Source organism: Dromiciops gliroides, chromosome 5 (assembly GCF_019393635.1).
Source record: "Dromiciops gliroides isolate mDroGli1 chromosome 5, mDroGli1.pri, whole genome shotgun sequence".
Classification (NCBI taxonomy): domain Eukaryota; kingdom Metazoa; phylum Chordata; class Mammalia; order Microbiotheria; family Microbiotheriidae; genus Dromiciops; species Dromiciops gliroides.
In genome coordinates this window covers 150,594,437-150,620,022 of record NC_057865.1, presented here as the reverse complement: position 1 = coordinate 150,620,022, position 25,586 = coordinate 150,594,437, and the positions used below count along the sequence as shown (strand labels likewise).

General features: G+C 38.9%; 1 protein-coding gene across 1 annotated transcript in view; it reads left to right on the top strand.

Annotated features, from left to right (window-relative positions):
• MAGI2 (membrane associated guanylate kinase, WW and PDZ domain containing 2) overlaps positions 1 to 25,586 on the top strand; it is a 1,715,773-nt gene that overhangs the window by 1,384,990 nt on the left and 305,197 nt on the right. The window contains 1 exon segment of the mRNA XM_043965407.1: positions 21,992 to 22,627. Within this exon segment, the coding sequence (XP_043821342.1) occupies positions 21,992 to 22,627 (636 nt within the window).

Genomic DNA, 25,586 nt, shown 5'->3' with positions numbered 1-25,586 from the left:
GCTCTTAGGGTTTTTTTCCTCTTGTATTTGGAAAAAGCTAATTTGTCCATCATTCTCTGCCAGGTGCTCCTACCCACCATGTAGTCAGTTTCCACATATGGATGATAATAACTACATGTAAATAGAAGAATGTTGTCACAGCATGAGAATAGGTAGATTGTCAATTAATCAAAACGCATTTATTTATGTAAAAGACATCTTGCTAGGTATTGAGGATACAAAACTAAAGAATAAAACAGTCCCTACCTTTCAGGAAGATAATGCTCTGATGTGAGAGACGACAAGTACACACATAAGTATATATAAATATAAAGAGAATAAATAGAAGGCAGAGAGGAAGGGAAGCAGAGCACTTTCAGTTGGGCAAATAAGAAAAGTCTTTCTCTGGAAGATGGTGTATGAGCTGTATTTTGAAGGAATAGAGGGATTTTTCAAAGTGACCATAAGGAGAGAGTAGATTCCAAGCATGAGGGAGTACCAGTGCAAAGTCATGGAAACAGCAGATAATGGGTTATGTGTGAGAAGCGCAAAGAAGGCAAGTTTGGCTAGATTGTGGAGTGTGAGAGGAGAAGCAATGTGCAAACAAGTATGGAAAGATACATTGATACTAGTTTGTGAAGAGCTTTAAAAGTTATATGGAGTGGGCAGCTAGGTGGTGCAATGGATAAAGTACCGGCCCTAGATTCAGGAGGACCTGAGTTCAAATGTGGCCTCAGACACTTGACACTTACTAGCTGTGTGACCCTGGGCAAGCCCCATTTAAAAAAAAAAAGTTATATGGAGGAATTTCTATTTTGTCCTAGAAACAATAAAGAGCCATTCCCTATAGGGAGTAGGAAGAGTGACATCTTGCAGCTTTGTGTAGGAAAGACTGGAGTGGGCAAGTACTCCAAGGACTCCAGTTAGGAGGCCATTTCATGGATTTAGGTAAGAAATGATGAGGGCCTAAATTATATGGTAGCTATGAAAATGGAGAGAAGGGGTCAAATGCAAGAGATGTTGTGGATGTAAAAATGGCAAGACCTGGAGATTATTAAAATGGTGGTGGTTTTGATAGAAATATGAATGTTTAAAAGAAGAATGGGATTGGGGGGAAAGAAAAGTTCTATTTTGGAAATGGCATATAGGTAAATAGATGATATATAGAAAGATAGATTGATTGATTGGTAGATTGATTAGATAGAGGAGAGATGAGATATGAGAGAGAGAGGGAGGGAGGGAGGGGCAGGCTGAGGGGATAGACAGACAGGTTGGTGTAGTGGTTAGAGAGCCAGCTTGCAATGCATGGGGTGTTAGGTTCAAATCCTGCCTCTGATAGGTCTGTGTGACTCTTGGTAACCCACATAACCTCTCAGTCCTCTAAGCAAATTGGGAGGGAGAATATTCTCATCAGGGAGTGCCCTATATCAATGCAATAACAGATCTAGTCCCTATGTCTGAAAATGATAGAAAGAAGAGGCAAAATTGAGATTTTCAACATTGAATCCTTAACAAACCCCAATTAACTTAAATAATTTGAATACAATATAATTAGTAAAAAAAAAATTATTAAGTAGTAACGGGGGGGGGGAGGTGCAGCTAGGTGGCACAGTGGATAGAGCACTGGCCCTGGATTCAGAAGGACCTGAGTTCAAATCTGGCCTCAGACACTTCACACTTACTAGCTGTGTGACCCTGGGCAAATCACAACCCTCATTGCCCTGGAAAAAAAAAAAGAAAGAAAAAAAAAGACCATAAGTAGTAACTGTGGGGTAAGCATTGTGCTAACTGCAAAATCATGAAATACTTATGGATATGCTTGTTTTTCTTTGTGCTGTTTCCTTGTTGTGCCTAGGAGTAAACTTTCATTATCTATGGAGGAATTGCTTCATATTCTTCTGAAACTCCCATATCTAGTGCCATTATTTACTGATCATTCTAACACTCTGTATGCCCACGTACTGCAGACAAAATGACAGTGGTGAGACAACAGTTGGTAAAAGAAGGGTAGAGTTCCTGCTTGTAAGAACTATACTGAAATTTTTTTTAAAAAAAGAACTATACTGACTTGAATTTTTCCCACAGAAAATCAAGGTGTAACAAGTACCTTTATGTATTTATTTACTTATTTATTTATTGGTCCTGGTTTCACAGTTCTTGGGTGGCCAAGAAGAAATATGTTCTATTTGGCCATGTGCTCAAGTAGTTTGTAGCAGTCTCTCTTTGCTGTATTAGGCCTAATGATGGTCATCCTCACTTCTTAATACTCACATAAAATACTGGTCTTTTGAAAACTGAGGCACTGCATCCTAGGTGTCATCCTTTACACCTTACTCTCTAATCTTCCACATCCAATTTGTGACCAAGTTACCTTTGCAGTATTTTCTCCTCTGCATTTCCTTCCTTTCTCTAACACTGGCAACAACCTGGTACAGCACCTCATTACCTCATGTCTAGACTGTTGCAATTGATCTTCCTAAATGGAAGTTCTTACCCTGTCACCCCTTTATTCAGTAAACTCCACTGGCTTCCTATCATCTCTAAGAGATCAAATAAAAACTCCTCCATGTGGCATTCAAAGCCCTTCATAATCCCTCCCCCACCACACACACCTTTCTCATCTTCTTACATGTAAGTCCCCTCCACATATTCTGAGATCTAGTGACACTGACCTCCTTCACCTTCCTGAAAGACTTTCCATCTCCTATCTCCACACATTTTCACCAGCTGTCCCCCATGCCTGGAATTCTCTTCCTGCTCATCTCTGCCTCCTGGCTTCCCTGGATTGCTTCTGAAAAGCCTTTCCCTGGCTTCTTTCATCTCAGTTCCTGCCCTCCACTGATTATCTCCACTTTATCCTGTACATGTCTTATTCTTACATAGTTGTTTTCATTTTGTCCCTCCCATAAGACTGGGAGCTGCTTGACGGGAGGGATTGTCTTTTGTCTTTCTTTGTATTCCCAGTGTTTAACACAGTGCCTGGAAATTAGTCAGCACTAAACAAATGATTATGGACTTAACAACTGACTGAACTATCCCAGAAGAGGCTCCTTGCTCCTCATCTTCCACCCCTCAAACCCCTCCTACACACTGTCATCAAAATAATTTTTCTAGGGGCAGCTAGGTGGCGCAGTGGATAGAGCACGGGCCCTGGAGTCAGGAGTACCTGAATTCAGATCTGGCCTCAGACACTTAACACTTGCTAGCTGTGTGACCCTGGGCAAGTCACTTAACCCCAGTTGCCTCACTAAAAAAAAAAAAATTCTAAAGCACAACCCTGCTAAGAGATGTTTAATGGTTCTCTAGGGACTAAAACTCAAACTATTTACCATTACATTCAAGGGCCTCTATTCCCTAGCACTGGTATAATTTTTCCAGCTTTATAAAACTCCTTCATAGTCCTTAAATTTCCAACCACAGGGGGTAGTAATTCCAAAGCAGCAGTTATGGCTTCTCTCTCTGGTCTGTTATACTTGTCCCACCTACCCCAAGAAATTGTTCTATCCCTTCTTCGATGCTCCTCTTTTCTTCAAGCTAGCTTTAAAAAGCGCTTTTGGATATCCTTAACTTTTCTTGTCCCACTCCTTTCTGCTCCTCTATCTTTGTCTATATTGTTTCATATACTTCCCCCATATTCCATCCTCAGTTTTTTCATTCTTAACTCCTCAAATTCAGATCAAATTATATCTCTTGCATGAAACCTTCCCTGATTTCTAACAACTGAAAGTTATCTATTAAGCCTTTCTCTTCATATACACTGTTGTTTGTTCCTCTTGTATAATATTGAATATATTCTGTCATGTGTTAAAGCTATTGTATCTGTTTTATCCCCTTACAAATAGGCTGTAAAATTTTTTAGGTCAAAGGGAACTTTGTAGTGTAAATTCCCATAAGACCTGACTTGTCGTATGTATTGCATTGAACTGAACTGCTGTCTACTGTTTTTTGGAAACTGAGCAACTCAACAGAAGCTTAATGTGATGCCCACTCAGAAACCCATATGGGTGTCTCATTTCAGCAAGGCAGTAGGGGGTTTACTAATGCCTTTGAAATGAAAGGAGGAGGTGGTGAAATAATTTTTCAGAATGTTACATCAGAATATTATTGTAGGCCTGTTGGTTAACCTTCCAACAGTAGCGGATAGTCAGGATTTTCTCTTGAGGTTTAACATTAGATAATAGAGACCCTGGGGAACAAGGTATTTCCTAACAGAGGGCAACTCACATAGTTGATTTTGGGTACTCAGGGACCATTGTCCTGCACACATTAAAGTAAATAGTGAACTTTTCCGAAAGTAACACCAGAAACACCTTCGACAGACTGTTAGCCTGGCTCTTGAAAGAGTGCTTTTTTTCTGTCTATATTGATTTTACAATATCAAAGGCAGCTTTCTAGTTTCCTTCTGCCTGATTTCTGCTTCTACCAATCTTAAAAATGTTTGTACAACATGTAGCCTTAGAAAAACACAGCCATTTGGTGAGAGGCAGCAGCTTGAAATGAAATGAATCTATCAATCCATTTTATCTCTCCTTTTGTTGTTATTCTTCCTGCACAGCCCTATCTTTGGGGAATTGATGGTTGCAGATAGCACAGAGGAAATTGTTGAAAAGGGTCTTCCATTGGCAACCCCAAGCAACCATTCCCATGTGCCTGGTCATTTCCAAGGCTGCTTTATGGAGCTGGATGTTCCAGACTGAAGCTGGGGTAAAAGATGATTGTGAGTCAGGTCTCCCGGGAAACATTTTCTGTCAAACAGAAATGACAGTTGTTTAGAAATAAAAACAGACATGTTCAAAAGGTAAACACATAAATTTCAAGACATCCTTGCAAAGTGGTGTCCGTATTTCCTTCACAGACTTCCTATAGCTCCACATTGTGAGTGCATGTGTGTGAGTGAGAGAGAGATTGTGTGTGTATATGTGTATGTATCTGAAAGTGTACTTACATGGCTATGTCCTGTCTGAGCAGAAGGAATAAATTTAAAATAAATGTTTATCTTGCCCTGAAAACCACTCAGATTTTCCTGAGGAATTCAGATAAGCCAAAACTTTCTGGATATTATGTATGTATATATGTACCTGTGTGTATGTGTATATGTATGTATGTGTATATATATATGTGTATGTGTATGTATATGTATATGTAAATGTATATATGTGTGTATGTATATATTTATTTATATATAAATTCTCAGTGTATATGTTTGTTCTAATATTTGTGCATATATTTTTTCCTGCAATGAAGTTACAAGTTTTCTTTAGAAAAAAGGGTCCTATTTTTCATTTTATATGATCCCTTTTATAGCATATTTGTCATTTTCTTTAAAATTCATTGCATCCTTTTGAAGGAATTGACAGCTTTACAGACCATTTTATGATATTGAATTCTTGAAGTGAACAAGTTGTCTATTTAGGAAGAGATTGCTCTTGGGGCTTTGTAAGAGTCAAGCATTGGCACACGCTTTTTCTGCTGCTTTCCTTATAGTTTTAATCTACAGTGTTGATTCTTCTCTGCCAGATCAGCAGATAATCAGTGTCTTTACATTCTCTCAGTATTTATTTTCTTTTTCCTTTCCAAGGAACTGAAATGCTTCTATTTAAATATCTCTTACTACTCTATGCCAAACACAAAAGAAATGTAAATAGATAGTTGGACTAATTCACATCTGCCAGGGAGTAATTGTTGGATGCATGCTGGTTAAGCATATTTTTTTAAGCTGGCTTTCAGTTAGGCATCTGTACCAGGTCACACAGTTGAAATTAAGGAATTATAAAATACAGTTAGGGGGCGGCTAGGTGGCGCAGTGGATAGAGCGCCGGCCCTGGAGTCAGGAGTGCCTGGGTTCGGATCCGGCCTCAGACACTTAACACTTGCTGGCTGTGTGACCCTGGGCAAGTCACTTAACCCCAATTGCCTCACTAAAAAAAAAAAATATATATATATATATATATATATATAGTTAGGAAATCTTCCATTCTCTTGAGTGATAAGTAGTTAAGGCAGTATCTTAGTTTCTTTCTGTGTACTAACATAGAGCTTATTCACAGCTCATTTAAAAAGATGAGTAGGTAACTAAATGACTCAGTGGATATCATGTTGGACCTAGAACCAGGAGAAGCCGAGTTCAAATCTAGACTCAGACCCTTATTAGCTGCATGACACTGAGCAGGTCCCAACCTCTGTTTGCTTCAGTTTGTCCATCTGTAATATGGGGATAATAACAACACCTTCCTCCCAGGGTTGTTTTGAAGATCAAATGAGAAAATGTTTCTAAAGTATTTTGCAAACCTTAAGTTGCTATATAAATGCTAGCTATTGTTATCATTATTATTAAGATAATGTCGAAGGGGCAGCTAAGTGGCACAGTGGATAGGGCACCGGCCCTGGAGTCAGGAGGACCTGAGTTCAAATCCAGCCTCAGACACTTGACACTTACTAGCTATGTGACCCTAGGCAAGTCACTTAACCCCAATTGCCCTGCAAAAAACAAAATTTAAAAAATAGAATGTCTAGAAATGAAATATGCATTGAAGTAGTCATGCAATTTCATTATCAGTTAATAGGCCGTGTTATGGGAGAGGGAAAGCAGTTTTTAATCTGGCTGGACATCTCTGATCATAGATTTAGACTAGTGGGGACTTGAATGATCATTTAGTCCTAGCCTCTTTTTTTGCACATTCAGAACTGGAGGTCTAGAAAGATTAAAGGACAGTCCCCAAATCATAGTAGTAGTAAAAGCAGAATCACGATTGAAACTAGACCTTTGACTCCAGAGCCAGTACTTTTGCCACTTTTTACATGGTCTGTCTGCCTCATCCAGAGTCAACAGGCCAAATAGGCAGCATTCAATTTCAGAATTATTGGGGATTGCAGGTCACTGTGGGCCCCTCTCACTGCTCTGTACTTTACATGTACTTGGGAAATAAACACTTGTCTTCTGAAATCAGATGATCTTTTTGGCACTGAGTAATTATCTGTTCCACTGCCTGCTTCTATTTGTCTAGATAAAACAGAGTAAACTGCAGCACCTCCCTCATTTCCATCTCCTGACAGAAAAGCTTTTGTAACTAGGTTATGAGGGGCCAAATTTTAATTGGGGAGTGTTAGCTAAGCGGCTTGCCGCAATATTGGGTCAAGGAAGGAGACCAACAGCCTCCCTCAAAAACAGAACAGGGTTTATTAACAAGAATGAACTTAAAAACACAAGCAAGATCAGTAGAATGAAGGGAAAGGAAAAAATGGGGGAAGGGAAACAATACGACTTGAATAACACCACCACCCAGGGATCAGGTGAGAACACACGGCTGCGTCCTGTCACTTTCCAGCTTCAAGCTAGAATGGCGAAACTCCTCCCATCTCCTTCCCAGCAGACCCCAGCCTGACCATACACAGCCCCAAGCCAATTGGCTGGCAGTCCTGACTGACAGGCACATGACTGTCCTCACTGGGCTTCCGGTTATTATAATTTTGCCAGGCCCATGGCAATGGCTACAACCAATGGGTGGAGTACCATGCCATTGCAGAGGCATGGCACCGGGTTTTTTTTTTAATTCTAGCCAAAAGATGGGGTCATAAAAACCTCAAATAACAATTAATTCTTTACAGTTATAAATTGCCAGATAGAGGAGGTAGCCAGTGGTGGCAAAAATTGAGGGCCACAAAAAATATCCCCCCCCAACCAAAACTGTTTTTTTTACTCCCATTGACCTTCCTGAAATTTTTAAGACCTTCATTGCCCCTTCAGGTATCTTATGTGGATAAATAAATTTTATAAACAATTATTAAGCAGGTATTTTGTGCAAGGCATTACATTGTATTGAGCTGATAAAAACATTTAATAAGACATGATTTCAGGGACATAAAAGTAACACATGGCCCAAAGTTCAATGAAAAAAAAACTTTTTATAGGTGTAAGTAGATTCCAGAACATTTCCAAAGGTAATATAGCCAAGATGTAGCATAAATGACATTTTTGAAGTATGTATATGACCAGAAATCAAGATGGGTCAGTTTTGTAGAGAGCAAGAGATTACTGAAGGGCAATCAGTTGTTCCAACTGTCTCTAGGATATAGTAACAGGCCCAGAGAAAGGCTTCTTAGGATACAAAAGTAAACCTGCTATCTCCCAAGGATACTCATTACGCTGTGGGATGGGTCCAATTATTAAGAAATTCTTCATTGTATATAGAATTAATCTGAAAATTCCATCCATTTTTCTGGTTCTGTCCTCTGTATCCAGATGAACCCAAAAGCCATCCCTTTAATACTTGCAGACATTTATGAGTTTTCTCTTCACCAGGCAAAAAACCTAGTTTCTTCAGTTGATTCTTGTGCAACATGATATGAAGGCTCCTTATCTCACCCTTTCTCCTCTGGACATTTCCCAACTTGACAATGTCCTTCCTAAAACATGACATTCAGAACGAAACACAATTCTCCACAAGTGATCTGGTGAGGGAATAAAACAGCAGAACCCTGTCCCTCTTCACTCAGAACACTATGTGTATGTGCATACAGTTTGAGGATTGCATTCAGTTTTGTTGTTGGTTTGTTTTTTTTTTTTTGCTTGCCTCACCCTATGAAATTTGTATTCACTAAATCCCTCAATTTTTTCACACAAATTGTTGTCTAGCTATCTTAGACTTGTGAAATTGATTTTTGAACCAAAGTGCAGAACTTTATATCCAATTTTATCCTTTTTATCCCATTATATTCAATCTGTCATTCTAGCCTATCAAAATATTTTTAGATCCATAATCTGTTATCCAGTGTGTTGGTTTTCCCTCCCAGAACTCTTTCCTTTGCAAATTTGGCAAGCTTGCTCACTTTGTTTTCATCCGAATCATTGATAGAAACACTGATCAGCATAGGGCCAAAGACCAGTGCAATTCACTAAAGAATTCCTTCCAAGTTCACATCAATCCATTAACAACTAATCTTTGGGTCTGTCCATACAATGACTCTTTAGTCCAGCTAAATGTATTCTCAATTAGCCTATATCTTCCCATCTTTACCACAAGAATAGCTGACAAGACTTTGTTAAATTCATTGTTAAAGTGTGTAAGGTATACTTACTTCATTCCCCTAACCTACCAGTCTAATAATTCTGTCAAAAAGAAAGAGGAAATAAGGTTAGTCCGGTATAAATTATTCTCGTTGAAACCATTTCTGTTCTGTTTTGTTGTTTTTTTCTGATCACTACTTCCTTTAAATGATGTTCACTGAATCCTTTTAATCATATATACATTTTAGATTTTGTCAGGAATTCAAGTCAGCATAACAATGGCCTCTGACTAAATTTTTTCCCCTTTTTGAAAATTGAAATGACATTTTCCCTTCTTTAATTCTGTGACACTTCTTCATTCTTTTCAGTCTTTAAAGATCACTGACCATCAATAGCCCATCAGTAATGTCTGCCAGTTCTTCCAATACCCCTCAGTAGTTCATCTGGACCTAGTTACTTGACCTCTCTTTGGGCAGCTAAGTACACCCTTACTACTTACCATAACTGTCATTCTTCTAGCAGCCATGTTTTAGTTTGTCTTTTCAGGTGCAAACATTATTCTCCTGGGGAAAGATAAGAGAAGTGAAAGAAGATTTGCCTTCTCTATTTTTCTTATGACCATTGTCCTATCCACCCCAGGCAACAATCCCTTGTTCCTCCTTTTATGTTCAATATATATTGTTGTTCAGCCATTTCTCAGTCCTGTCCAACTCTTGATGACTCCATTTGGGGTTTTCTTGGCAGAGATACTGGAGTGGTTTACCATTTCCCTCTCTAGAACATTTTACAATGGAGGAAACCGAGGCAAACAGGGTTAAGTGACTTGTCTAGGGTCATACAGCTAATATGGGTCTGAGGCCATATTTGAACTCAGGAAGATGAGTCTTCCTGACTCCAGGCCTGGCATTCTATCCACTGAGCCATCCAACTGCCCCATGCTTCAATACACCAGGCATTTAATAAATGTTTGATGATTCTTTGTCTTGTTGTTTGATTATTTGATTGTTGTCAATCTCAGCTCACTGTGAGCTTTACCATTCCAGACACCATTGGGTAGAGCCATGACACATGTCTGTAGATATATTTCATGATGGTACATTGGAAACTGTTGAACCTAGAATCAGGAAAGCCGGAGATCAAATCCTATCTTAGACAAAAGTAGTTCAGTGATTCTGTTTGTCACAACCTCTCAAGCCGCAGTTCCCTCTTCTTTTTTTTTTGGGGGGGGGGGGTTGTTAGGGTTTTTTGCAGGGCAATTGGGGTCAAGTGACTTGCCCAGGGTCACACAGCCAGTAAGTGTTAAGTGTCTGAGGCTGGATCTGAACTCAGGTCCTCCTGAATCCAGGGCCAGTGCTCTATCCATTGTGCCACCCAGCTGCCCCCTCCCTCTTCTATAAAATGAAGGTTTTAATAATATTAGTACTTACCCTGCATGGTTATTGTGAGAAGCAATGGAGGTAACATATGCAAAGTGCTTTGCATACCTTAAAGTACTATGTAAATACTAGCTATCATCCTCATTATTATTATTATTATTGCCCTCTTATCTCATATCTCTGTCTTTTTAAAAGTCAAGTTGTATGAGGAATCCTGCATATTCCCATCAGTCTCTTTAAATAATTCCCTCTTTTCTTTCCTCCTCATTAGAACTATTCGTTTTGGCATTTTCAGCATTTCATTCTTGAGAGCTCCCTGTCCCTCCTGAGATAATTTCCCCTGTAGAATTTTAATCTGTGGGATCTTTCTCCAAATACTTTGAAATCTACTCTCCTAAAATCTAGCATGTGTGTTGGATTGTAATTATCTCTTTCTCCTCTTAATCAGAAACTCCAAGGTGGAGCATTTATTTCTCTTCTGATTTCCACCCCAGGAACTTCTTTTTTTTTCTCTTTTCTTTTTGCTTTTTTATGATATAATGGTTTTGCTGCATACCGCAATTAGCCCCTTTCAACAATATTGACTCACTTTGAAGAATCTTGTCCAGTTCTTAGAATTTTTCTTCATCTTCATGCTGTGCAATTATCTTTGTAATAGTCCCTTCACTTACGTGGCATCATGAGCAAAGAAAGGCAAGTCTAATTGATATAACTCTAGGCCTAGAGTTAGAAAGACCCGAGTTCAAATGTGACCCTGAGCAAATCACTTAACCTCTGTTTGCTTCAGTTTCTCCAAGTATAAGATAGGTATACTAATAGCTCAACCTCCCAGGGTTATTTCGAAGATCAAATGAGATACTTGTAATGTGCTGAGCAAAGTGCGAGCACATAGTAGGCTTTATTTAAATGCTTTTCGCATTCTCCTCATTGCCTTTGTACATAGGATGAAATCTGCTTTGCTGCCTTCTTTGCTTACTTCCTTGAGTAGAACCTGGGAGTCACCTTCCCATTTAGCTGCAACTTCTTTCTATCTTACAGTTTTGTTTGTGGCAAGAATTTCAATATACATGTGGCTCATTTCTTCTGGTGTTTTCATCAGCTAGGCCTATGGACAAAGATCACACACAAAGTATCAACATAAAAAATGTTTGTAGTTCATCTAGAAACTTTATGAAATCAAACACCTCTTCCTCTGTAATGATTGGAATGACGCCACCTGCTGGAGACTTACTGTAGAAAAGCTGCGCCATGAGGCAAACGTCTCTGAGGGCAAGACCATGGGTCTTTTCTTTGGAGTCAGGAAGTGACGTTTGCTGGTGGGAGGAAGAAGGGGGAGCCTGGCGCTGTGACTTGGGTTCTTTTCCTGGGGACGCTGGTGGAGAAGGGAGCTAGAAATGCATTCTCCCTTTAATAGACAGGAATCTAGGCCTTTTCTTCTCTCTTTAACAAATTCTTATTCTCCTTAATAAATACTTAAAAGTCTAACTCTTGCTAAAGTTTATAATTTATTGGCAACCACTCATTAGATATTTTAGACAGACTAGCTAGAATTTTAGCCCTTAACACTCCCTTTCCACTATTATGCTGCTACTCCTCAAAATTAAAGTGGTTCCACACATGATTGGGGGCCTTTTCTCATTTTCATCTGGTTGGTGGACCATTTCTTATCATTTATAGAAAAGACAAATGCTTTCTGCAATACATCTCCCCTACATGAAGTATTTCCTTTACATATATTTAACTTATAGTCAAAACCACAGCTTGACCAAACTAATTGTTGTTTATAATGGTATTTATGGTATATAACTTAGAAATTAGTAAAGTAATAAAGGCATTTTCAGCTGAACTCTTCAAGTTTCCATACCAAATGCCTTATGAATGTCCAAATATTTCTTTCCCTTTCACTATCCCAGTATGATATAATGTATTTCTACAGCACTGCAATCTCTAAGACAGATGTTCTCAAGTGTATAGCATAGCAAAGTTACAGCTTCCCAGGTACAACTCTCTTTCAATTAATGATTGGGCTTGTAACCTATACTGTGATGGAATTAAGGTCTCTCTCTATATTTTTTAATCTGGGTCAAGTTACATTTATAAAATAACATAATAATGCTTCACTTGGAGTACAGAAAAAAAAGGAAGCAGTCTTGATTTACAGCATGAGGGAATTAGATTGGGCATAATGAAAAACTTTTAGACAGTAAGAGGTAGGCATAGAATAGATTACTATTACAACTGTAAAAATAACCTTTTAGTTATATCCTTAAGAATAAGATATAGGCCCAATTTTTCTGGGTAGTTTGGCTGACAGTGATACCTTTCTTAAAGTCAGGAAACATTTACCTATATTTTTTTTGCCTATAACATATCTTTTCATGTCATTTTGTCACTTTGAGTCACCAAATATATAACTGAAGGAGGTCTGCTCTTTACTTTCACCACCTCTGTCCCAGTTCAACAACTAATTGAGTTCATAGAATTCCACTACCCCAAACCATATTTTTTTTTAATTTTGGTGAGGCAATTGGGGTTAAGTGACTTGCCCAGGGTCAACACAGCTAGTAAGTGTTAAGTGTCTGAGGCTGGATTTGAACTCAGGTCCTCCTGAATCCAGGCCCAGTGCTCTATCCACTGCACCACCTAGCTGCCCCCTCAAACCATATTTTATCTCTTTAGGAGTTAAGGAAGACTTTCTCCCTTTTCTTTTGACAATGATGGTACTAACTCTACCTCCTTTATCCTATCCCATTGAAAAATTGGAAAGAATAATGATAAAATGAAAGCTATCTTCGTGTGTCAGAATCTCACAGCCTTTCACTGCCATACTCTCAACTAAGGCATACTTGACAGAGTAAGCAGTATCTCTGAAGGTATTCTTAAGGATATAACTTTCTGATGCCATGATGTTGAATCCTCATCACCAACTTGTGTGTCCAAGACTTAGTTTTCAAAACGCCTCCAGTAAATCAAACTTCCTCAAGTTCACATACAATATATAGAAATTCAAGAAGATGTATACCAAGTGAAGACTCCCAAGAATACCAGATCTCTGGAATCTAACTGGTCCATTATAAAGATATTTCACCTACTTGACTATCTCTCCCTCTTTTCAAATAGCCAGTTCCACAACAGAAGTATCATTTTGGTGGTTGTCCTTCATTCTCAAAGAGGACCAAAATGATATCGCTATGTTGGGATCAAAGAACAATGGGTCTAACTGTGGCTAATCAGACCAATAAGGAGCTCAGAAACCTCTACCACAGGTCAAGCAAAATAGTCCATATAGAAGTATCATTTTATTTTACTTTTTAAGTCATTCATTAAAAACTCCAACCAACTTCTCTGCCACTCAGATATAAAGTTGATTTTAGGCAGCTCCAAGATGGGAAAAATTCTCCAGGGTTCTTATCCATATAAGCTACCTTGCCACCCCAACAACTCAGTCATCCTTTCCTTTTATGTTTGCTCATTTTCCCAGCCTGTTTATTGACTTTTAACTCTTGGAGGGCGCACTGTCCCAAGCTTCAGGGGATTTGTGTAGCTGTTTTTAGAGAAACTTCTAAGGATTTTAAAGTTTTCAGTTCTTCCAAGGTGCTATGATTTAAATAGAGCTATGTTTACCACTCTCCTGCCCTGTGCTCTGGTCTGCAAGCAATCACAAGCCTGCTCTTCTGCCTTGGAACTATAAAGAGCATCCAGCTCTTTATAGTTCTATAGTTCCAAGCTCAGGTGTGCTAGTACTCCTCCCAGGCCTGGGATTTCCACCCAAGACTGCAACCTGGATCCAAGTATGGGCAAAACGACAGAGTCCTGCCTCAGTGCTAGCAAAAAGACCCCTGTAATCTCCTTCTGGTCAATTGTTCAACCCCCTTACCCTCTGTGGGCCAAGTTCCAGAAGCAGTTGCTGCTGATGATTCAGTGGCTCCCAAAGCCTGCTCCTAGTTTGCTGAGGTTGCATGCACTGGACTGTGCTCCACTCTCACCCTGGTACAACAGGCCTTTCTGCCAACCTTCTAAGTTGTCTTTGGCTGAAAAATTATTTCCCCCTGTCCTTTTGTGGGTTCTGCTGCTCCAGTAATTGTCTTATGACATTATTTAAAGGAATTTAGAGGGGTCTTGGGGTGAGCTCAGGCAAGTCACTGCCCTTTCTCCACCATCTTCAGTCATCCTTCCTTTTTGTGGCAACTGCATGCCATAAGGTGCCAAAGTATTGTGCTATAACTCACTGATGGGGAAACAATAGATTAGATGAAGTGTTTAAGTCTTATGAATCTATCCTCTAGTTTGTTGTTGTTGTTGTTGTTAGGCTGTTTCAATTTTATCTAACTCTGACCCCATTTGGGGTTTTCTTGGCAAAAAAGCAAGAGTGGTTTGCCATTTCTTTCTCCAGCTCATTATATAGATGAGGAACAACAGGGTTAAGTGACTTGCCCAGGGTCACATAGCTATTAAGGGTCTGAGGCCAAATTTATTAAATATAGCTAATATCCTCCAAGAAGCTTTCCCTGATGATACCCCATAAATCATTTTTCCCCTTTGCATTACATAATATATGGGTTTGGCAAGCTTTTATAAGAAATGTGCCAAAAGATTAAATGCTTTATTTTGGCATGTCAGGCAAGTAGAGATGAAAAGGAGTGTCTTGGCATACTACTCTTTTTGTGGAAAGAAGGTAGTTTTATACAAGGTTTATTGTAATTATACACAGAATGAGGAGATAATCCCATCAGGTAACTTCACTTTGGGTGCCATGATTCCTGACTCTGAGCTACACAGTGTTAACCACTGACAGGATGGGAAAAGATGCAGATCAAATCAACCATTGGTTTATTATGAAGAATTGAACATCATCTAAGGATGTTCTCAAATTCTTCTAGCAGCACTTATATTAATAACCATAGGGCCTTTCCTATATTCCCAGTGATTTGTTTTGGTTATACCTCTAACAAATCCCATATGAACAGATGTATCCATTAAAACATTCGTGTTTGGGGGCAGCTAGGTAGCACAGTGGATAAAGCACTGGCCCTGGATTCAGGAAGACCTGAGTTCAAATCCAGCCTCAGACACTTGGCACTTAGTAGCTGTGTGACCCTGGGCAAGTTACTTAAGCCTCATTGCCTCCAGAAAAAAAAAAAAAGGGTTTTCAAAAGCACAGATCTATTATGTATATATATAGTAAATTCTTCAGTTTTCAAAAAGATGTGAAGTTTCACTGAGGTAGGAATAACTTACACTGATGTAGACTGAACTTCCATGCCTTATGAGATGGTTTAATGAGTTGCTGTGGTCTTAAAATTTATGACCTGACAGCCACCTTTTTTTCTTTGATGAGACTCTCTGTACTTTCATACACTGGTATCTGGATGAGAGTGTGTCACTGGGATGCATATCCACATCAGTAAAAGTTGCCAGAGCTTACACTTTGTTAGCATCATCTTCAAGAATTGAGGGTCATCTCCCACAGAGACAAATGTTCTGATGAAATAACTATTTTGCACAGAGGAGTTTTAGGTATAATATAATTTCATGTACCAGACATGCCTTGTGGAAAAGGAAGATGGAATTATCTTATACCTCTCCAGGGACTCTAATGGATATTTGGGGTGCCAAGTTTAGGGAAAATCTCAGATACTAGGTCAAGGAGGTCCAAGAAAGAAAAAAGAGACAGCCTGAAAGAAACAAAAAAATTGCAACCTGAGAGCATTCTGTTTCTACAAGTGAAGCTTCACAAAGAAGGGGCTACCTTTAGCACCAAATGCCCCTCTGTACCTTAACCCAAGACTTTAGCCAGACAGAAGACTATAGAAAAAGATAGCCTAGAAACAATGTAGAGCTATAAAACCAGCCCAAGGCAAAAAAGCCAGGCTCCACCCCTGTTCTACAATGTTTATCTTATTAAGTTGTAGGTTGCACTTGGCTCACCAGAATTTTCCTTCCCTCCGTCAGATATCAATCAGCACTTCCAGTTCACGAAAAGTCACAACTCCTTCTGCCATCTTCTTGGGTCACTAAAGGGGGAGACTAGGCAGTGTAATAACAACTCACTTCTAAAGTGCTTTAAAGTTTACAAAGCACTTTCTTCATAACAATCTGTGAAGCAAATACTCTTCGATCCATTTTACAGATAAGAAAACTCAGGCTTCGACTTGTAAGTGAGGAGACAATGGTCAGACAGCTACCAAGTATCAAAAATCAGACCTTGAACCCAGATCTCCTTTCTCCATGTCTAGCGTAATCGGTCTCCACTAAGCCATTATGCCTCTCTAAATGACCTTTTTCTTTACCTGGCTGCAGGTGGTACATTGAGGCTTAATTGATTTACATCAGGTGTTAAATGCATTGCCTTCCTTTTTCTTCCCTCAGGTGTTGAAGGGAATCGAGTATATAATTTTCATCTTTCATAATAGATCTATGATTCAACAATATTTAGGTGTACACAGACTCTGTTCAAGAGACAAAGTTAGCAAAGACTATAAAAATTCTGTCCTATTTCATGAAAAATAAGTCCTGACTTCTCCAACATTCAGGCCCTTATCCTGTCTCAATTTCTTCCCTTCAATGCCACACTAAGTTGCTAGAAAGAGAATAACCAGTTCACTTATTAAGCAAGGGTCAGGAACTTGAACATAGTGGTTTTATTTATTTAGGGGGTCAGTTTAAATAAAGCCAGAGCATACTGTGGGCTACTTCTCTCTGCAGTACCTATACTTTATTCCATTCATATTTGGTTGTTTTTTAGTCATTTTCAGCCATGTCTGACTCTGCATGACTCCTTTTAGGGTTTTTTTGGCAAAGATATTAGAGTGGTTTGCCATTTTGCAGATGAGGAAACTGAGTCAATTAGGGTTAAATGACTTGTCTAAGGCCACACAGCTAGCAAGTACCTAAAGTAGTATTTGAACTCAGGTCTTCCTGACTCTAGCCCTGGCACTCTCTCTACTGTACTACCTAGCTGCCCCTATTCCATTCATATATATGGAGCTTGATGAAAGCTCTCCAAATGGGCAAATGATATTTGTCTTCAATTTTTTCCAACATTGGGGTCTTTTCCAGTGAATATGTGCTGTTCAGTTTGTATAATTTTATCTTCATGCCCAAAAATCATCCACACTCACTTGAGAACAAAAATCAACCTGAGATAAGCTTTTTCATCCCACTTACAATCCTCAAGTCTTGTCCCCTTCTTACCCCTCTTGGCAGGTATGACACACAGTGAAGGGAAGGGAATTATAGCCAGACTTCCTGAAGCTCCTTTAAATATTCTAGGATGCTTGCCTGTTCTATATTTGTCTATATAACCACCATGCTATATATGTGGTATGGTTAAAATAGTGTTATTTCTATTTAATAATAGCTAACATTTACATATTGATTAAGGTTCTGTGCTTTACAAATATTATCACACTTTATCCTCACAACAAACCTGGGAAGTAGGTGCTATTATTATCCCCATTTTACAGATAAGGAAACTAAGGCAGATAGAAGTCACATAGCTTGTAAGTAGATGAGGATGGATGTGAACTTAGCAACTTCTACTATTCTCTGTGCCAGAATTCAGAAGGGAGAATCTAAAAACGTTCCACCCGAGTACATAGTTCAATGAAATCTAGCAAATATTCACGTACCTCTCCATCCAAGAAACATTTGGGACTGAATCATTACTTAGCTGTCAAAATGTTTCAAGTATGCAATAAAGTCCTGCCAGGTCATTGGAGAGTTTAATCATGTACTAACCACTTAATTTTTCATATCCTGAAAGCATCTATATCTTCCCTCTAAAGTTACATCTTTCTGATGTCCTTTGTCATTTACTTACTTGATTGCCTTAAGGAGTACTTTAAGGGAAAAGATCCTCTATAAATTAAAGTGAGTAATTTCATGAAAAAGCCACAAATAGTTCTTATTCCATTACTAATCCTGAGAGCTCATTAAAACCCCAAATAGATATCATTTATCACTATCATTCAAAGAACTATTCTTTAGACCTGGCAAAGAATATTGAGAGCTTTCCATGTTACTCTTGGTGTCTCTTTGAATGAAGCCCTGTGGAGAATGGAAAGTAGTATATAGAAATGAATAAAACTTACAGAGAGATTTGTTCTTGATCATTGGTGTGGGGGCTTATCTCAGGATGAAAACAGTACCTACCAAGCTCGTGACCATGACCATGACTTGCCTGCTCACACAACCCACTGTCTCCATAGTGCTTTTCATCAGGTCTTTATTTCCCCCTCCCCTTCACCAATTGTATGCCTTTTGCAGATACATGTAGCAAGGATCAATCTGCATTCACACCAGGCAAATCAATATGTTGTCATTCAGTTGTTCAGTTATGTCTGACTCTTCCTGACCCCCTGGACCATAGCATGCCAGGACCTCCTGCCCTCCACTATCTCTGAAAGTCTGTCAAAACTCATGTCCATTGCTTCTACTTTCTCTCCACTTCATCCTCTCCCTTCCCTTTTTCCTTTTGGCTTCAATTTTTTTTTCCAACGTCGGGGTCTTTTCCAGTGATTTCTGTCTTCTCATTACGTGGCCAACAAGAATAGCTTATATTTGTATAGATCTTTAAGGCATATGCATTACTTAACATAGATTGTCTCACAGGATCCTCACAATAATCCAGAAGGTAGATAGCTAATATAGGAATTGTCATTCCCTTTACATAGGTGAGGCACAAGGGAGCTCAAAAAGACTGAGCAACATGTGGTAGCCATACATCTAAATGGAAGAGCCAAAATTCAAACCCAGATGTCCTGATTCCAACACTCTTCCTATATTACCACTTGTTCTCTCAGACAAATAAATAAGGACTGTATAGTCAATCTAGATTATGGCTTCATGTAGATTTCTGAGAATTCCCTATTTAGACCTAATTCCCTGGGAAATTAATCTACTGTGTATAAGGCTATGTTCTCCTTGCACTTTTACTGTGGTTCCCAAAATTCAAGTTACTGTTTGTATATGTACAAGGAAAATCAGACTTATATGTTATAAAGTATTATAGTAAATGTTTAACAGCTGACAGGGTAAACTTGTAATTTAATCTGCATTATTCTCCTTTTCACCATCACTTTAAGTCTAGATAGTAAACAAAACAATAAATCAATCTCTAATTCATAGCATTTGCCAATCTCTGAGGCATAATCTCTGGGACAGCTAGGTGGTGTAGTGGACAGAGTGCCTGGCCTGGAGTCAGGAAGACTCATCTTCCTGAATTCAAATCTAGCCTCATATACTTACTATTTGTGTGACCCTGGGCAAGTCACTTAACCCTGTTTGCCTCAATTTCCTCTTCTGTAAAATGAGTTAGAGAAGGAAACAACAAACCACTCTAGTATCTTTGCCAGGAAAACTCTAAATGGGACCACAAAAAGTCAGACTCCACTGAAACCATTGAGCGAGGCCTAAATGATCACTTCATAACTTTAACAATTGGCTCTTGGAACCAGTGTGTCTGGTCCAAGCTGGCTCTAGCACATTCTTTTTATACCTTTCTAGCAGGAGATGAGTAAAGACCAGAACATCTCAAAATAAAGAATCCAAGATGAATAGTGTTGATTTCTGAGGCCTGGTCTGTATGGTGGTCAGAACAGTTGATTTGCCCATCTCCCCTGGGGCCTTAGGATCTCACTCAAAGTACTATAAGCAGCAGGATGAACTGAAATTAACATTTATGAAGCATTTACTGAGTGTAAGGCATTATGCTCAGCATTGTCAAGTTCCAGGTAGCTGCTTTACAGTAAGACTCTTGACAAGTCATTCAAACCAAATAAAGCTAATTTTACAGTGCAGTCCAGTTTAACCAGTGCTATTGTGCTAAATTCTGGGCTTACAAAGAAAGGCAAAAAAAAACCACATTTCCCTGTACCCTTTGTAAAGCCCTTGTAAGTTCTTCTTTAACATTTGTGAGAAAGGTCAAAGTAATAAAATAACTGTATTAAACCCAATCTGGATTTAATTATTTCCTTTTTGCATGAAATTAATTACGTGATGGTGATTTTTTTTCTTATTCAATGCCTACCCAATAATGGGAATGGCAGTTATAAACTCTGGGATCTTTAAATATAATTTCTGTAACTATTCAAAGATCAAAATAATCCCAAATGAATTCCCCTGTGGTCTCCTCCACTCTCCCCTATGAGACATACTTTTGTCAAAAATGACCCTAGTGAAGATGATGTCTACTTGTTCATTTGGTAGTCTTTGAAAATAGATTTTTCTTTCCTGGTGTACCCTTCAAAATGTTTAGAAAACTTCTGTTTTCATAATCAGTTCTCAAAAATTAGGGAGTTGGGTCTTTAACCCAATCCTGTAATTAGAACACACACACACACATATAAACAGAAAACTTGTAACAAGCACAGTCGTATTTTTCATGTGCACTTTAGGTGGGAAATATATTTTCTGAATATATTTCATTATAAGTAGTTCCACTTAATTGGATTAAAAATATTTTAAAACTGTTTTGTAGCCATTTAATCTCTGCTAGAAGAGACAGTGTGCTATAATGAATAGAATGGACCTCAGAGCCAGAGAGCCCTGAGTTAAATATGATTCTAGACCACTAAATATGATTCTAGCCACTCACTGTCCCCAAGTAACTCTCTTAGACAGGCATTCTTAATTTTAGATTTGTGAATTTCTAGGTTTGGGTTTTTTTTTTTACTATTTTGATAACTGGGTTTTAATAAAAATTGATTTACTTTATATAATCCTATGTATTTCATGCATTTGAAAACATTATCCTGGGAAGAGGTCCATAGGCTTTGCCAGGGTGCCAAATGGATCCATGGCACAATAAAAGTTTAGACCCCCTACTCTAATTCTGAACATGGCAGAGAAATGCTTTCCTTCATTGGTAGAAGGCACTTCTAATCAAAAGCTTTCTACGCTACTGAAAACACAAATCCAATTTCTGTTCCTATGCCCATAACCTTTGCTCCATACATACCTGTGGTGTTTAATTGAAAGAGATAATTCAAAAAATCATGCTATTTCATAAATTTTGAAAAGTGACAAGTGGGAGATGTTTATCTAATGTCCCAAGGCCAATCTGTGAAAGAGTTGGAGCCACGATGCCTGATTCTTTTTCTTTCCCTGGACTTGAATGTATCAAGTGCAACCCAGAAAAGAAACTTATGCAAAATCTTCTGGAAAAAGAAAATAAAAGCTTGATTCTTAAAAGGTTTGTTTGGCATGTTTATCCAGGTAACTGTTACACCCTGTCACCTACCAACTAAAATACCATGAACCCAACTTGCAAAGAATTTGAAAATTCTCATAAATGGATTGCACATAATGACTAAAAAGCACAGTGAATTGAAGAGTTTTTTACAAAGAGGTTCACTGCCTTGAACTTTTTTTTATTTTTAAACATGAAATTGTTACTGAACCTCAAGCCTAAACACATAGCATTTATTTTGCATTCAGTTATGACATTTGTTGACAGACCAGTCGCAACCCTAAGTCTCCTCCAGTGAATTTAAATATTATTCTCATTGATTTTCTTCCAGATTACTGGGGGTACAAAGAAATGGTTTGATTAGTCTCATAAAAAGTTCCATTCCTTTATGTCAACATTAATTGACTTTAATGGTGTCTATCTTTTTCTCTTTTTTTGTAGGTGATGTCATTGTCTATATTAATGAAGTTTGTGTCCTTGGACATACTCATGCAGATGTAGTCAAACTTTTCCAGTCTGTTCCTATTGGTCAAAGTGTCAACCTGGTGTTGTGTCGTGGCTACCCTTTGCCCTTTGATCCCGAAGATCCTGTTAATAACATGGTGCCACCTCTTGCAGTAATGGAGAGACCCCCTGTAGTGGTCAATGGAAGACATAACTATGAAACTTATTTGGAATATATTTCTAGGACCTCCCAGTCTGTTCCAGATGTAACCGATCGACCTCCACATTCTTTGCACTCCATCCCAGCTGATGGTCAGCTTGATGGCACATTCCCACCTCCCATTCATGATGATAATGTGTCAATGGCTTCTTCAGGAGCTACCCAAACTGAACTCATGACCTTAACCATTGTGAAAGGTGCCCAGGGCTTTGGCTTCACAATTGCAGACAGTCCCACAGGACAAAGGGTGAAGCAAATTCTCGACATTCAGGGATGCCCTGGTTTATGTGAAGGTGACCTCATCATTGAGATCAACCAACAGAATGTACAGAACCTGAGCCATACAGAAGTCGTGGATATACTGAAGGAGTGTCCCATTGGAAGTGAGACTTCTTTGATTATTCATAGAGGAGGTAAGTCTAAAATATCTTCTCAATGACTGGAATCTGATTTTGGAAGCTATCAAAGGATCAGCCCTATTCTGGAGTGAGGAGGGCAACATAGAGAAAGTGGCGTCTGTGCAATGATGGTATATCTGAAAATTATGGCAAAAATATATTTTATAGAGAGGAAAACATGCAGATGAGGGTCAGGAATGATGTTGAGAGATAACAGATGGCAAGAGAAAGAGAGAAAAGAGTAAAACGTTGAGTTTGGGGGAGTTTTCTCTGTGTTGAAGGTTATTTTGGATTTGATAGACTTGTGGAATGACTTGGTCTGGAAACCTCCCTATCATATGGAATAATGTTTCTGTATGAAAATAGATTCAGTCTAAAACTGGCATGCCAAGAGCATGTGTACCCCAGCTGAAGTCTTAGCAACAATGGAGGTAGTTCCAGAATCCTCCTCCCCCACCCCCCATCCAATTTATGGATAGCCTTGGAACAAGGGTGCAAGGAAGGCAGGAGCCAGAGATGGTGATGAGCCAGGAGGAGATACCCTGGAGTGAGGAACAAAGCAAGGATTAGGGAAGGGAGGAGACATGAAGAGATGGGCAGAGGATATTTGGGGTTGATAATTAAAGGACAAGGAGGATTCCTTAACTCTTAGGGCAGGGAAGAAAGAATAAGTACTGTGGAGCATAAGTGAGGAGTGGCAAACAGATTTTTCCTCCTCTTTTCCTTCTCAGTAGTGACTAAATATAGCTGGTAATACAGCAAGATTTGACTAGCTTCCCTCCTCTTTCACCGCTCCTGATGATTGGAGCTGGAGAGGAGTGAGGGGGAGACACAAAGGAAAGAATGGGAGATGAGGCATCTTAGTAACTTTCCTTCATACTTACTAGCAAAAGCACTGAGATTGGGTGGAAGGGTAAGGACAAATAAAGGACACTGGTAAATTCAGGACAGCTTATGTACAGCATTAAAGTGAATGGAATCCACAAAGTCTGAATTTGCACAGCTGACAACACAGGCACCAAAAATGCTTAAATAGGTTCAAGAGCTCTGACCTAGAGAAAAACGTAATTGACCCCACCCTCATGAAACAGACACAGGGCTCAGATCTCACAACTCTGAGCGGCCTTGGCTGTCATCAGAACCATCATTGGGCCGGAGTACCTGGGTATGTACCAATGTACAGACATGAAAGGGATTGTTTCTTCCCCATGGTAGAACTCAGGCTTTGTAGAAGACTTCTGCACATGGTGACACCTCAATACAGCACCTCTTCTGCACCTTTCCCCAGAACTGATCTCTTCAGATCCTCGATACCTCCCACCTTCCTTTTCCTTCATCTCTCAGTGATTAGGGAATCATGAATCATTAGCCATTCTATGAGAACAGGCCCACTACTCTGGGTGATTGGCCAGGACACATTTATATGGTAATCAGGAAGAAGCCTTGTGAACATCACTGTTGGACTTATGATGCAGAGTAACTGTTACTGCCCCATCCCAAAATAACTAGATATCTCTTAGTCAACATCAGGGAAGGGTCTAGTGTGGCAATCTGATCCAGGAACATGCACCGCCCCCATTCCCAATCTTTTCCCCAAAGTTATTGAGTATGGGAAATGGATACCATGCTTATGTTGCTTGGTGAGAATCCTATACACTGGGAAGCCTGCCTGTATAGTTTTGGGGATGCCTTTCTAACCCCAGTCTTGCTTGTATTTCTATTTCTGGTCTTTGGCTAAGAAACTTAGATATTGGCAGATATTGGATACCATGATTTGTCTTCATGTTTCTGGGACTACAAATCTCCATGTACTAAAGAAAACACTTCTATCTTTTTTGAGACAGGAAAGAGTTGATGGAATGACCTAAACTGTTCACGTTGTGAAAAGTGTTGGCTAATGATGAGGATGTCAATTAGCTTGATTATGGTTCTCATCTGAGAGCATAGTTCTAAGTCTCCTTTGTCAAGGAAAGGCACCTAGAGAAGATAATACCTTTTCTGAATGCATAACACAGTAACCCTCATATGAAATCATAAGGAAGCTAAATGAAAATATCAATGCCAAATGGAGGCATGGCTTCCAGGCTTGATTGAGCAATGTGGATAGAGTGATGGACCTGAAATTAGAAACACATGAATTCTGTCAGCACTTAGCACAGTGATGGGTACATAGTACCCAGTTAATAAATGCTTGGTGATTGATTGATCCTGACTCAGATACTTAACTATATGACCATAGACAAGTCACTTAACCTATGAGCCTCGATTTCTTCATTTGTAAAATGAAAATAATAATGGTGCCCATCTCAGGTTTGTTGATAGCATCAAAGGGGATAACATGTAGTGTTTTGCACACTTTAAAGCACTGTATACTCATGTAAATATGTAATTGTTCGTTATTACTATTTCTCACTTAAAACACTCTGGACATCAGTTTCCTTACCTATAAAATGAAGAGGTTAAACTAAAAAATCCCTAAGGTCCTCTGCAGATGTAAAATTCCATCCTATTGAATGAAATACAGTTAAGGTAAAAGTCCCTAGACATGACCTTCCTTTTGCTGTTAATACTATTTAATTCTTCCTGTAAGTTTTCCCCCCTGAAACAGGTGTTACATTGTTGAATTTTTTTTGGTCTGAAAATTGAGCAACAACTGCTCAGCATTGATGAGCAACACTGTACAACAGAAGTGCTGTGTACCTATGCTAAGGAGGGAAATAAATTTTGAAAGACAACAATTTTGTATTGGACCTTCTTAAAGGCTTGCTGCAAAATACCACTAAGAACATTACAATAAAGCCTCAAACAGCATCTTTTAATTTCTCCCATTGCTATCTTAACGCACTAAAACAGATGTTGTTTACTAATCAGTTATATAGATGAATATCCAGTGCCTCTTTATAAAGATAAGACGTGAAAATCTATAATTGTATTGAAATCGTTTCCTATAATTGAAGAGTATGACTAGACATGA